This window comes from Thamnophis sirtalis, unplaced genomic scaffold (genome assembly GCF_051295495.1).
Source record: "Thamnophis sirtalis isolate CommonGarterSnake01/CBP01778 unplaced genomic scaffold, rThaSir2_p1.2 scaffold_2, whole genome shotgun sequence".
Lineage (NCBI taxonomy): Eukaryota > Metazoa > Chordata > Lepidosauria > Squamata > Natricidae > Thamnophis > Thamnophis sirtalis.
This window is the reverse complement of record NW_028261382.1, coordinates 60,633,420-60,647,547: the sequence shown is the minus strand read 5'-3', so window position 1 is coordinate 60,647,547 and position 14,128 is coordinate 60,633,420. Positions and strand designations below refer to the sequence as shown.

The window sequence follows — 14,128 nt, the reverse complement described above, 5'->3', positions numbered from 1 at the left end:
GGCAAGCGGTTCATATTTATCACGGCTGCACTGTTCCCAGGCTCATGGGATCCCCTTCCGCAACAAGCAAAATCCACGGACAAGCCAGATTCACTTAACAACCGTGTTGCTAACTGAACCGCTGCAGTGATTCACTTAGCAACGGTGGCAGGAAAAGCCATCAAATGGGGCAAAACTCACTTAATAAGCGGCTCGCTCAGCAACAGAAATTTGGGGGCTCAATTTGTTAGTCGTAAGTCGAGGGCTAACGGCAGCCAATATCGACCTAAGCTCAGTGCTCAAATGCCAATTACTTTTCCGCCCTGTGTTTCTTTCGAGCAACAGTGAATGTTCTGACCGGAATATTTGAAATGAAGAGAGAAAGCTATCGGAGGACGCTGAATTGAAGGAGGAGAAGACATCTTTTTACATGTGGGAGATCAGATTTAAAAACCGGTGGACTTTTGAGACCTGAGAGACTCAAAACATGTTTTTTTTTGTTTCTGTTTCGGAAGGACTTTCCTGTTTCAAGACTTGTTTTGTTTTTGGGAAAAAGTAGCTAGCTTTATATTTGGAAGAAGAGATATAGATATTTAAAGGCAGTTCGGGAAGCAAAAGTCCAGGGAAAACAACACTAAATGAATACCAGTAAGAAACAGACCAGTTTGGCAGCTGGAACAAAGCATGGAAAAGATTAATTGTTCTCAAAAGTCAAGGATTTTTATTCTTTGATAAAACCCAGAATAACTATTGAGCAGGATATCTTGATCCTGGTGAGTCTGGCACTCCTCCAAGGTCTGTCTGTCTGTCTGTCTCTCTCTCTCTCTCTCTCTCTCTCTCTCTCACACACACACACACACCGGGGGGGACGACAGAGGGAGACAGAGAGAGAGGGGAGAGAGAAAGACAGGTGGGGGAAAGAGAGAGAGGGATAGAGAGAGACAGAGAGAGGAGACAGAAAGAGACAGAAAGAGGGGAGAGGGAGAGACAGGTGGGGAGGGAGAGAAAGAGAGAGAGAAAGACAGAGAGGAGATAGACACACAGAGAGAGGACAGAAAGACAGACAGACAGACAGAGAGGGGAGAGCGACTGGTGGGGGAAAGAGAGGGAGGGAGAGAGAGGAGAGAGACAGAGAGACACAGAAAGAGGGGCGAGAGAGAGAGGTGGGGAGGGAGAGAAAGAGAGAGGGAGAGAGAAAGACAGAGAGGAGAGAGACACACAGAGAGAGGACAGAAAGACAGACAGACAGAGAGAGAGGGGAGAGAGAGAGAGAAAGGGAGAGAGATGCTCAAAAGGTTATATAAACTTTCCAGATTTGTAAACAGAATTTCAAGCGCTATTACTGTTCAGAATGTAAAACACTAAAAGGGAAATTGATGTTTGCACTCCCAACAAAGTCCAAGGAATGCAAACCCATTTCCTGTGTCTTTTTTAGTCCTGCTTTTCCATCTTACTTGAGCATTATAAACACTGCTTTAGAGAACAGGCAGTTTCTTAGGTAAGAGGAAGGATAAACTGGCTTGCAAGATGGTTATGACACTAAAAAATACCGAAGGAAGTTTTTGAAGAATGGAATCAGAAGAGAGTAGCCACCATATCAACAATTTCAGTGGTGAAGTCTGCTTCTATGGATAGCTTAACATCCAGCCAATGCCATCTGGCTACGACTCGGGGGAGGGCCTTCTCTGTTGCAGCTCCGGTCCTTTGGAACGAACTCCCCGCGGAGATTCGGACCCTCACCTCTCTCCCTGCTTTCCAAAAAGCCGTGGCTGTGTCGGCAGGCCTGGGGTTGATGAGCTCCCTTCCCCTCTCGACAGGTGTGGTTGTTGGTCATTTTAAATGTTTATTTTGTACTTGTATGTTTCCCCTTCCCGTTTAAGTTGTTCGCCGCCCTGAGTCCCTTTTAGGGAATAGGGCGGCATATAAATAAAACTTAAACTTAAACTTAAACATTCGAATGAATGTTATTTGACAAGATAAGAGATGGTACTGAAAATGGACTTACATCAGACAGGCCAGGAGAATGACTTAGAAAAGGATGTTTCACTGGATCTCTGCAAAAGCAACTGGCTCAGTTTCTCAAATGTAAAAGGGAATTTACAAATGAGAAACCAAGAAAGAGATCTGGGTAATCTTTTTTTCCCCCTACCGGATTTATAAAAGAGAACTCTTAAAGCCTTGAAGAACTCTGCAATTCTTATATAAAATTCCCAATAACTAACTAAATAAAAATACGGTGTATAATAAGTTCGATCGCCAGGTTTGGAGGGCATCTGCTGCCTCTTTACTGTTCCTTTTGCTTGGCTCTTAAATGTGCTGTTGTGGCCCACCAGCGGCCAGCAGAGCTGGCGGCAGATTCGGACAGTGAGGAGATTGGGGAGGAAGATGGGCCAGTCCTGGAGTCTGGGGAAGGCTCTGATGAGGGCTCTGTGTCGGAGGCAGAGAGGGGGCCAGGGCCATCTGACAGTTATCAGCTGCCTTCGGAGTCAGAGATCAGTGGGGCAGAAGAACAGCTGGAGCCTGTTCCCGATGTATGCATGCACAGAGCTGCCAGGAGAAGGGAACAGCTAAGGAACAAGGGTCGACTTGGGAATAAAGCCACAGGTGGACGCTGAATGACCCCTCCCAGAGGACATAAAAGAGGAGCGAAAGGGGAGTGGAGTTTGCAGGAGGCCATTAGTTCAATTCATTCGGGTGAAGATCTGTTCCTGACTCCTTGCCAAGGAATTGCTGCTACAGCGTGGCGTTTGGAAGATATCGGCATGGCAGCTCTCCAAGCCTGATAAAGGTCTGTAGTTGTGAAATCTCTTGAAAGACTGTTGGGCGGGACTTTGCTGGAGAGGAATTCCCTTTAAACTAAATAAAAGAGGTTTCACCGGGACGAGGAGTCGTGTTCATGCTCTTGGGAAGCCCAGGTCAGAACATGTTTATCCTTCCAAAAGACGATCGTTGTTGGTTAACAGTAACTAAATTTGAACTCAACCGATATTCCCCAGCCTGGCTTTTAGGTCCTTACCTCAGCCTCCTTCTGCTGAAGGATCCTGTCTTTGTCCAGGACTTCTTCCTCTGCAGGCCTGTGAAATATAAGATGGATTCAGTTGGGCCAAGTTGACAGTTACTTGGATTGTGGACTTTTTCCCCCCTGTGAAACCTGGCAGGGAAAGCCAAATTCAGACAAAGAGAACTACTGAAAACGCAAGATCCGTTTTTCTCACCATGTACGTGTGCACACCCGAAGTAGACTGGGTTGTTTCCCTGTGTCATATATGTGGGTATATGCATAATTTTGTATTTATTTATTTAGTCATGTGTATGTAGTGTATATTGGAGATGGAGATGCTTTGAGAGCTGAATGCAACGAAATTTCATTTTAATAATTGCCGATTAGTGTACATTCAGTGACAATAAAGTTATTCTATTCTATTCTATTATGCTATCCTATTCTATTCTATCCTATTATCCTATCCTAATCTAATCTATTCTAATCTTATTCTACTCCTTAATCCTTTTGCTTCTCCTTCTATTCTATCATCCTATCCTATCCTATCCTATCCTATTATCCTATCCTATCCTAATCTAATCTATTCTAATCTTATTTTATTCTGTTCCTTAATCCTTTTGCTTCTCCTACTCTCTATTCTATTCTATCTTATCCTATCCTATCCTAATCTATTCTAATTTTATTCTATTCTGTTCCTTAATCCTTTTGCTTCTCCTTCTCCTTCTTTCTATTCTATTATCCTATCCTATTTTATCCTATTCTATTATCCTAACTTATCCTATCCTAATCTTATTTTATTCTGTCCCTTAATCATTTTGCTTCTCCTTCTCCTTTCTATTCTATTATCCTATCCTATCCTATTTTAATTTTATTCTATTCTGTTCCTTAATTCTTTTGCTTCGCCTTCTCCTTCTTTCTATTCTATTATCCTATTCTATTATCCTATCCAATCCTATCCTAATCTAATCTTATTCTATTCTATTACTTAATCCTTTTGCTTCTCCTTCTCCTTTCTATTCTATTATCCTATCCTATCCTATTTTAATTTTATTCTATTCTGTTCCTTAATTCTTTTGCTTCGCCTTCTCCTTCTTTCTATTCTATTATCCTATTCTATTATCCTATCCAATCCTATCCTGATCTAATCTTATTCTATTCTATTACTTAATCCTTTTGCTTCTCGTTCTCCTCCTATTCTATTCTATTCTATTCTACTCTACTCTATTCTCTATTCTACTCTTTCTTTTTTGTTTATCTTTTAATGCACAAAGGCAAGAACTATACACACACCTACATGCTCACTCCTTGAATTAATAATGTTTTTCTGTATATGCTCTAGGTGTATCAAAAGAGAAAGCAAAGGAACAGGTTGGTTACTAGCGTGACCCGTCAAAACCACGCTCGACTAAACCACGCCTGATTAAACCGCGTCGCTGACGTCATTAACAGGGCGACAACAGCCACCGCGGAGAAAGAAGGGCGCTTTAAATAGCGCTTTGAAAGCAAGCCGATTCAACTTAAGGTAAGGGTTAGGTTTAGGGTTAGCTTTAGGGTTAGGTTTAGGATTAGGTTAAGGGTTAGGGTTAGGTTTAGGGTTAGGTTTAGGGGGATTAGGTTTAGGTTTAGGGGTTAATTTTAGGTTTAGGGTTTACAGCGTGCTTTTGTCTCCGTGCTGTTGTCGCCCAGTTGATGACGTCAGCGACGTGGTTTAGTCGAGCACGGTTTTGTGGGTGAACCGGTTACTAGTAAGGTGCAATGCAAAACAAAACGAAACAAAATTTCAAAGAGCAACCTTCCACCTCAAGCTCCTGGTCGGCTAAATTCAAATTAGAAAACAGCCTTTAAGTATACAATTTTTTTACCCCCCAGAATTCTTTGTAAAGCAAGATGGTTAAAATTAAACATACAAGAGGAAGAGAGAGAATTAGAAGGATAAACAGACTGATTTTAGAGACTGGTGGCATCCTGAAGACACGTCCTGAAGTTGCAAAAGTTGCACACACAGACACAAAAAAAAGGGTTATGCAAGGATACATTTGTCAGTTTTTAAAGGGGGTCAGGAGATTCGCTGGTGTTTGGGCTGTCAAAAGCTGAAGCATCTACACTTCTGGAAATAGCCTGCTCTATGACAGCTTTCTGAATTTCTAAGTCGTGGTGTTTGTTCTCGCACATAGGACAAATCTCCTCCTAAATGGTATTTCACACATCCTTCTTAGCTAGAATCTTAACCTCTGGGGAGGATCTGCCATCACAATCCTTATTTTTGCCGAATCTAGAGAGAAAAAGGTGTTTTAAAAGGTAAAGGGCTTCACCTGTCCAGTCATTTCTGCCTCTAGGGGGCAGTGCTCATCTCCGTTCCTTAGCCTTAGACCAGGAAGGTCAAACTCAAGGCCCAGGGGCCAGATCTGACCTGCGGGATGCTTAAGTCTGGCCCGCGGGGCCGGCCTGGAAATAACATGGGACCAGCTCGCGGTGCCACTGGAAGCCAAAATGGGGCGCGGGCAGGGGTGGGTTTCAACCGGTTTGCGGCGGTCCCTGCAAACCGGTTGGTCGGCGAACCCAGAAGTAAGTAACTTCCGGGAACGGCGAAGGGCCCATCCGCCCGCCCGCGCTCCTTACCTGGTTTTGTCGAGTTCTGCGCTTCCACGCATGCGCAGGACGCATACAGCGCCTGCGTGATCCTCCAGGAGCAGCTGGAGCATCGCACAGACACTAGTACGCATGCGTGCACCACGTGCGTGCACGAGGACACCGCCGGCCCCGTTCCAACCGAACCAGTTGGAACGGGGCGAGAAACCCACCCCTGGGCGCGGGGGGGGGGGAGAGGTGCATGAGCCTCCCACACACACACCATTTTCAGCCTGGATGGCCTCCTGCAGCACTCTGCCAGCCAAAATGTGGTATGGGGGGAGCCCACGCACGACCCCCCGTGCCCCATTTTGGCTGGCAAAGTGCTGCAGGAGGTCATCCAGGCTGAAAATGGGGTGCAGGGGGCCTCACGCGCTTCGCCCATGCCCTGTTTTGGCCAGCAAAGTGTTGCAGGATGTATCTGTCCAATCTCCCTCACCACCCCACCCACATCAGGCCGGCCTGTGGAGAACTACAATGTTGATCCAGCCCTCGAAGAAATCCAGTTTGACACCCCCCCCTTAAACCCTTCCATGGTCAGATGGTCAGGATGATTATACGCCGACAGGCAATGGAATACTGTTACCTTCCCATTTATTTGGTTCCACCACAAATCCGCGAAGCCCTTCTGCGCGGAGACATAAGCGTGAAGACTAATTCGCGCCGTTTGAAGCGCTAAGGAAAAACGCGACCCTACCGCGATGACATAATCGCGGAGGGCAAATCCGCGCATTCCCAAGCACTCAGTACCCTAAACCTAACCCTAAACCTAACCCTAAACCTAACCCTAAACCTAACCCTAAACCTAACCCTAAAACAAAACCCTAAACCTAATCCTAACCCTTACCTTAATTGAAATCGGCTTTCTGCTGCAGCGCCGTTTTAAAGCGCCCTTCTGTTGCCGCGCTGTTGTCGCGGCGGTGATGACGTGTGGTGATGACGTCGCGGCTTTAGCGACGTGCTTATGTCTCCGCGGATAAGGGCTTCGCGGTTTTGTCGTGCCACGATTTATTTAATGACAGGTAGTCCTTGACTTAACAACCATTCATTGAGTGACTGTTCAAAGCAGGGGTGGGATTCAGCCGGTTCAGGCGAACCAGTAGCTCCGACAATCAGCTGAGAGCCGAACCGGCTTGTTCCGACGATCAGGGTCTGGTCGACAAGCCTAGGGTCGTAACCATTAGGGCATTCTGCTATTTGAATCTATAGCTAGTTTCTGGTAATCAACCCTCCCAGGGGGGTCATTTAAAAGGAAATTTGAGGCTCTTTTTTTGCAGTTTGCTTTTAGAAAGGGATGCGGTGGCTCAGTGGCTAAGACGCTGAGCTTGTCAATCAAAAAGGTTGGCAGTTCGAATCCCTAGCACCGCATAACGGAGTGAGCTCCCACTACTTGTCCCAGCTTCTGCCAACCTAGCAGTTCGAAAGCAGGTAAAAAATGCAAGTAGAAAAATAGGAACCATCTTTGGTGGGAAGGGAACAGCGTTCCGTGCGCCTTTGGCATTGAATCATGCCGGCCACATGACCACGGAGACGTCTTCGGACAGCGCTGGCTCTTCGGCTTTGAAACAGAGATGAGCACCGCCCCCTAGAGTCAGGAACGACTAGCACATATGTGTGAGGGGAACCTTTATCTTAACCTTAAGTTGGGAAAGTTTTTAAAGAGAGATTCAAAGCTGCAGCCAACAAGGGAAAGCAACGAGACACGAAGAAATAACTTACTTGCCAGTCCTTTTTAATCTCTCTGACCGGAAATTTTCGTAATGCAAATCCTGGGTTACTTCTTGGAGGTCTTGCATGTGTGTCCTGAAAGAAGAAACACAATAGAGGTTGATCAGAATGGACATGAAGCCAATGGTATATGTTTTCCATATGGCTTGTTTAAAAACCTTCTGCAGCGCGGACTGCTGTTAGCAACAAACGAGACAAAATCTTCAAGTGTAGCATGAAACTTGTCCAGTAGAGGGAACCCTTGGACTGGAATTTATTCTTTCCAAAAATGCAAAGTGGAATTAAGACTAAACAATCAGGAATTGCTCACTCTCTCTCTGTCTCTCTCTCTGTCTATCTGTCTCTATCCATCCATCCATCCATCCATATCTATCTATCCATATCTATCAGTCGATACATTTCTTTCTTTCTTTTAATTTCTTTTTCTTTCTATCCATCTATATCTATCATCCATATCTATACGTGTATTTATATCTACCTATCTACCCATCCATCCATATTTATCCATATCTATCTATCCATCCATCCATCCATCCATCCATCTCTATCCACCCACCCATTCATCATCTACCTACCTATATACGTGCATATCTATACATCCCTATCTATCCATCCATCCACCCACCCACTCATTCATCCACACATCCATCCATCATTGAGACTACTTATATATATGCATATCTATACCTACCTACCTACCTACCTACCTACCTATCTATCTATCTTATATCTATCATATCTACCTATCTATCTACCTACTGTATATTTCTATCTATCTATCTATCTATCTATCTATCTATCTATCTATCTATCTATCTATCTATCTATCTATTTATCTATCTATCTATCATCTTATATCTATCATATCTACCTATCTACCTACCTACTGTATATTTCTTTCTATCTATCTATCTATCTATCTATCTATCTATCTATCTATCTATCTATCTATAGCTTATCATCCATCTCTATCATCCATCCGTCCATCCATCTGGGATCTCATCTTTTATGCATTTTATCTATCTTATCTGTCATCCCTGTCTGTCTGTCCGTCCGTCCGTCCATATCTATACCTTCATCCATCTCTATTTATACATTTCTCTCTCTCTCTCTCATCTCAGTGATATCCATGAGACTTTTTGCTAGCTGACATAACCCACGGGACTTCCCTACAAAGAGAGGCCAAAGAAGGTCTGGGACTTACACCAGCATCGTGCGTAACTTGAGGAAGTCGTTGTGTTCAGGGTTCTCCACTTCCACCACCCCCCAGGGGTAGAGGCGGCCTCGAATCTTTTTCCCCTTCACTTCGATCAGCTGATTGGACCCGATCACAGCAAAAGGGACACTGGCCTGGGGGAGTCAAGAAGAGGAAGAATTCCATGTCACACCTCATATCGGAAAGCTGAGAGACCATCATTTATCCCCGTGATGGCAAGCCTATGGCATGTCATAGGTGGCATGCAGAGCCCTCTCCATTGCACATGGGCGCGCCTCCTGCCGGCCAGCTGCTCTTTGGATCTCTGCTGTGCAGGGAACAGGGCGCATGCAGGGAACAATACTTTTGACAGTGAATAGTGTGCATTTTGGATCCGAGTTCTGTTAAGATGCAGCCTGTTGTGCCTTAAAATGGATTCTACTGCACAGCACAGTGGAGTTGCCATGGTAACGGCTTCAGAGTACTCCACAAGGGGGCTCCCTCTAATACAGGGTTGGGATAAATACATAACCAGGCTATGCCGGGTTATCAGCTAGTAAATAATAAATACATAAATATATAGGCTGAAAGCTGTCAGATTTAGAGGCCCTGGTCACACGTATGAAAAACCACAACTTATATTTCCAAAAACCCATGATTTGACCCCACAAACAGCAAAAAATTGCTCCCCCTTCAGAAATGCATCCTTTTAGAGAAAAGCATCCAGGAACTAATGTTCTTAAGATGCAGATTCTAGAAAGAATCCAAGGGCCTAACACTGAAAGATTCATTCATTTAGCAATTTTTCTAAGTTACCATCATCTTCTTTCTTTCAACAGCCCTGTAATCCCTTGCAGGGTGGAGTCTGGGCAGCTGAATGGAGCTGAGTGTTTTGATGGCCTAATGCCCTTCCTGTTGCCAATGCAGAGGGTTTTTTTGGCAGATATTTTCTCATTGTGCCCAGAGAGAGAGAAATATCTGCCTCTAACTGGGATCGAACTCTCAGCCTGGTGGTTTAGAGGCGGGAGCTCCACCTCTAAGCCACCAGACCACTCCCTTTCTAAGTTACCATGGCACTGGGGAGGGGGGGAAAAGGGGGGGGAAACTTACAACTGGTGTCTATGGAGATTCTCAGTCATCCAGGTCACCGTTGTCCCAAAGGTGCATTTTTTTCCCCAAGAGACAACTGGACTTTCTGGTTTTTAAGGTCTTCGAAGAAAAAACAAGAAAGCCTTGTGAAAAAGCACCTTTGGGACTTCACAACTGGTCCTCCTCGCTTTTGCGCAGCAGCGTTCCAACTTTGAACGGGGTTTTAAACGAATGGCCGTTAGTCTAGGGCTGTCGGTAATGACACAGTTGCATTGGCTCACCTTCAGGATCCTCGTCTGTTCTTTGAACTCTTCATCCTCGTCGGAGTCGGCATCGGGCAGCTGGTAAATCCGGATGCCATGCTCAGCAATTTCATCTAACACCTGCCAAAGGAAAGAAAGAAAGAAAGAAAGAAAGAAAGAAAGAAAGAAAGAAAGAAAGAAAGAAAGAAAGAAAGAATTGAACTAATGAATTAATTGTTCTCCTGCAAACTCCACTCCCCTTTTGCCCCTCTTCTATTTCCTCTGGGAGGGGCCATTCACTGTCCACCTGTACTCCCAAGTCGACCCCTGTTCTTTAGCTGTTCCCTTCGTCTGGCAGCTCTGTGCATGCATACATCGGGAACAGGCTCCAGCTGTTCTTCTGCCTCACTGATGTCCGACTCCAAAGGCAGCTGATAACTGTCAGATGGCCCTGGCCCCCTCTCTGCCTCCGACACAGAGCCCCTCGTCAGAGCCTTCCCCAGACTCTAGGACTGGCCAGATTCCTCCCCAACCTCCTCACTGTCTTGAGTCTGCTCCGTTGGCTGCTGGCAGGCCACAACATACCCATTTCAACATACCCATTACTCTATTTCTTAGAGGAAAATATAACTCTCTACACAATAATAATAATAATAATAATAATAATAATAATAATAATAATAAGGCACAAACCAGCAGTGGTAATTCCAGTGGTAATCAGCACACTGGGTGCTATTCCAAAAGCACTGAAATTTACATTTAAAACAGTTAAAAATTGACAAAATCACCATCAGTCAAATGCAAAAAGCCGCACTGCTTGGATCTGCACGCATATTACGAAAATACATTACAACGTCCTAGGCCCCTGGGTGGGGCCCGACTAGTAATCAATGCCAAATCCGGCGAAACACCTGGCCGCTGTGATACAATTGTAATAATCATAATGATGATGATGATGATGATCAACCGAAGAGAACATCCAGGACTAATCCATCCAAACACAAACGGATGCAACATTTTGCAAATCTGGCAGACTATTTTCCAAAGGCGGGACTTAAAGAATTAGCACACAGTCGTTTTAATAATAGGTTGCCAAAGAGAATAACCCTCCCAGGAACAGCCTAACATGCGGGGACTGGCCAAGATTGGCTAGTCTGCTGTTGGTCAATGATGGGGAATAAGAAAGGCCAGTTTTTCTGGACAGAGATCTTGGCGATAAAGTGTAAAACCCGAAACAATGGCGGGAAAGCCAGCAAGGGTGGCTGAATAATATACCACAGCTGTTCAGCCAAGTGCTTTCCTGAAAGGAAAAAAAGAAAGGAAGAATAGCAAGGAAAACAAACTGCATTTCATACCTCCCCCCCCCAACAATAAAACTGCATTTTGTTTCTTCAGACCTCAGTTTATGGGTCCCTGGGGGCTTCGTGCGTCTTAAAGATTAGGCTTCCCAGGGAAAAAAAAAAGAAGAAAAAGAAGTCAAAATGTAAAGTTTCCCTTCACACAGTCTTTTCTTTTTTGAACTTCCTCAAAAAAACGGCACTGGATGGCTTGTGAATAGGGCACGCATTGATTCCCACTTGAGAGGATGTATTTATTTTATTTTTATGTATTTTGGTTTGTCAAGCATGTGTGAGAAAACTATAAGTATGAATATAGCATATAAACATAGAAGTACAATACAATACAATAGCAGAGTTGGAAGGGACCTTGGAGGTCTTCTAGTCCAACCCCCTGCCTAGGCAGGAAACTCTATACCGCTTCAGACAAATGGCTACCCAACATCTTCTTAAAGACTTCCAGTGTTGGAGCATTCACAAGTTCTGGAGGCAAGTTGTTCCACTGATTAATTGTTCTAGCTGTCAGGAAATTTCTCTTCAGTTCAGGTGAACTGTGGGGTCCCTGATGCCCTCTGAGCTTGGTTGTTTCCTTGAGGCGTTTCACGACCCAACGAGGTAGCATCATCTGTGCTGGAAGGGAGTGTGGGGTCTGGTCTTTCTTTATATACAATAGCTTGCTTGCAGAGAGTAAACCCCACACCCCTCTAGCGTTGATGATGTTACCTAGTTGGGTGATGAAATGTTTTGCAAGAAAACTATCAAACTCAGAGAGCACCAAAACCCCCATAATTAAATTATTCTTATTTAGGAGACTAGTTGATAACCTGACATTGCTCGGGTATTTATTTATAGGGGGAAAATGTCTGGACCAAACATAATTTTTAATGTTGGATTTTCCCCCTTACCAGAGGGAGCCCCCTTGTGGAATACTGTGAAACCATTACCATGGCGACTCCACTGCGCTGTTCAGTAGAAGTCATTTTACAGCAGTATGGTAGAAGCCATTTTAAGGCACAACAGGCTGTATCTTAACAGAACACACACCCCCGAGGGGTATTAAAGGTGTCTTTCATTTCATTTCATTTCATTTCATTAAGTTTGTATGCCGCCCTATTCCTGAGAGACTCAGGGCGGCTAACAATAAAAAGGGAGGGGATACAAAAACAAAATAAAAAACAACAATTTAAAATTCTACAACAGCCGTAACCTCAAATGGGGCTAGATAGTTCAACAGCCCCAGGCCTGCTGGAACAGCCAGGTCTTAACTGCTTTGCGGAAGGCCAGAAGGGTAGTAAGGGTCCGGATCTCCACAGGGAGATCGTTCCAGAGGGCCGGAGCAGCCACAGAGAAGGCCCTCCCCTGAGGAGTCGCCAGCCGACATTGGCCGGCAGATGGAATTCGGAGGAGGCCTAGTCTGTGGGATCTAATAGGTCTTTGGGAGGTGATTGGCAGGAGGCGGTCTCTCAAGTACCCAGGTCCGATACCATGTAGGGCTTTAAAAGTAACGACTAGCACCTTGAAGCGTGTCTGGAGACCAATGGGCAGCCAGTGCAGCTCGCGGAGGATAGGTGTAACGTGGGTGTACCGAGGTGCACCCACAATCGCCCGCGCGGCTGCGTTCTGGACAAGCTGAAGTCTTCGAACACTCTTCAAGGGCAGCCCCATGAAGAGCGTGTTACAGTAATCCAGTCTTGAGGTGACAAGGGCGTGAGTGACTATCCAAAGGGCTCCCGGTCCAGGTAGGGCCGCAATTGGTGCACCAGGCGAACCTGGGCAAAGGTCCCCCTGGTCACAGCCGACAGATGATGTTCTAAAGTCAGCTGCGGATCCAGGACGACTCCCAAATTGCAGGCCCTCTCTGAGGGGCGTATAATTTCACTCCCCAGGCTGAGAGATGGAATAGCTGGACCATCTTTGGGAGGGAGCATCAATAGCCACTCGGTCTTGTCGGGATTGAGCACCAACTTGTTCGTTCCCATCCAGACCCTGACAGCCTCCAGGCACTGGCACATCACTTCTACCGTTTCAGTGAGTTGGCACGGGGCGGACAGATACAACTGTGTATCATCCGCATATTGATGATATTTAATCCCGTGCCGGCGTATGATCTCACCCAGCGGCTTCATGTAGATGTTGAATAGGAGGGGGGACAGGACCGAACCCTGCGGCACCCCATAATTGAGGGGCCTAGGGGTCGATCTCTGCCCTCCGACCAACACCGACTGCGACCTGTCCGAGAGGTAGGAGGAGAACCACCGAAGAATGGTGCCTCCCACTCCCACCTCCCGTAACCGTTGCAGAAGGATACCATGGTCGATGGTATCGAAGGCCACTGAGAGGTCAAGAAGCACAAGGATAGAGGAGTGACCCCTATCCCTGGCTCACCAGAGATCAGCGAGACCAAAGCAGTTTCCGTGCTGTAACCAGGCCTGAAACCGGACTGAAAGGGATCCAGATAATCGGTTTCATCCAAGGACCGTCGGAGTTGAAAGGCCACCACTTTCTCAACAACCTTCCCAACAAAGGGGAGGTTGGTGACTGGACGATAGTTACTCAAGATGGCTGGATCCAGAGAAGGTTTCTTCAGGAGGGGTCTCACCACCGCATCCTTTAGGAGGTGCGGGAAGGACCCCTCCCGGAGAGAGGTGTTAACTATCGTCTGGATCCAGTCACGTGTCACCTCCCTGCTGGTCGAGACCAGCCTGGAGGGGCACGGGTCCAGTATACAAGTGGAGGCACTCACCGCTCCCATGGCCTTGTCCACTTCCTCAGGAACACAAGTTGAAACTCGCTCCATAAAATTCGCTCAAGACCTTCCCTCGGTACCTCGGCTGGTACCGTGCAATTGGAGTCCAGATCTGTCCGAATCCGAGCGACTTTATCCGTTAGAAACTGAACAAATTCCTCAGCCCTACCTTGTAAAGGGTTG

At 45.9% G+C, this 14,128-nt stretch overlaps 1 protein-coding gene across 1 annotated transcript in view; it reads right to left on the bottom strand.

Annotated features, from left to right (window-relative positions):
• Positions 1 to 14,128, bottom strand: part of LOC106556692 (septin-2) — a 58,926-nt gene that overhangs the window by 15,861 nt on the left and 28,937 nt on the right. Inside the window, exons 8-11 of the mRNA XM_087705734.1 lie at positions 9,902 to 10,003; positions 8,541 to 8,686; positions 7,328 to 7,411; positions 2,996 to 3,053 (exon numbers count right to left, since the gene is read on the bottom strand). Of these exons, the coding sequence (XP_087561860.1) occupies positions 2,996 to 3,053; positions 7,328 to 7,411; positions 8,541 to 8,686; positions 9,902 to 10,003 (390 nt within the window). The remainder of the gene's footprint in view (positions 1 to 2,995; positions 3,054 to 7,327; positions 7,412 to 8,540; positions 8,687 to 9,901; positions 10,004 to 14,128) is intronic.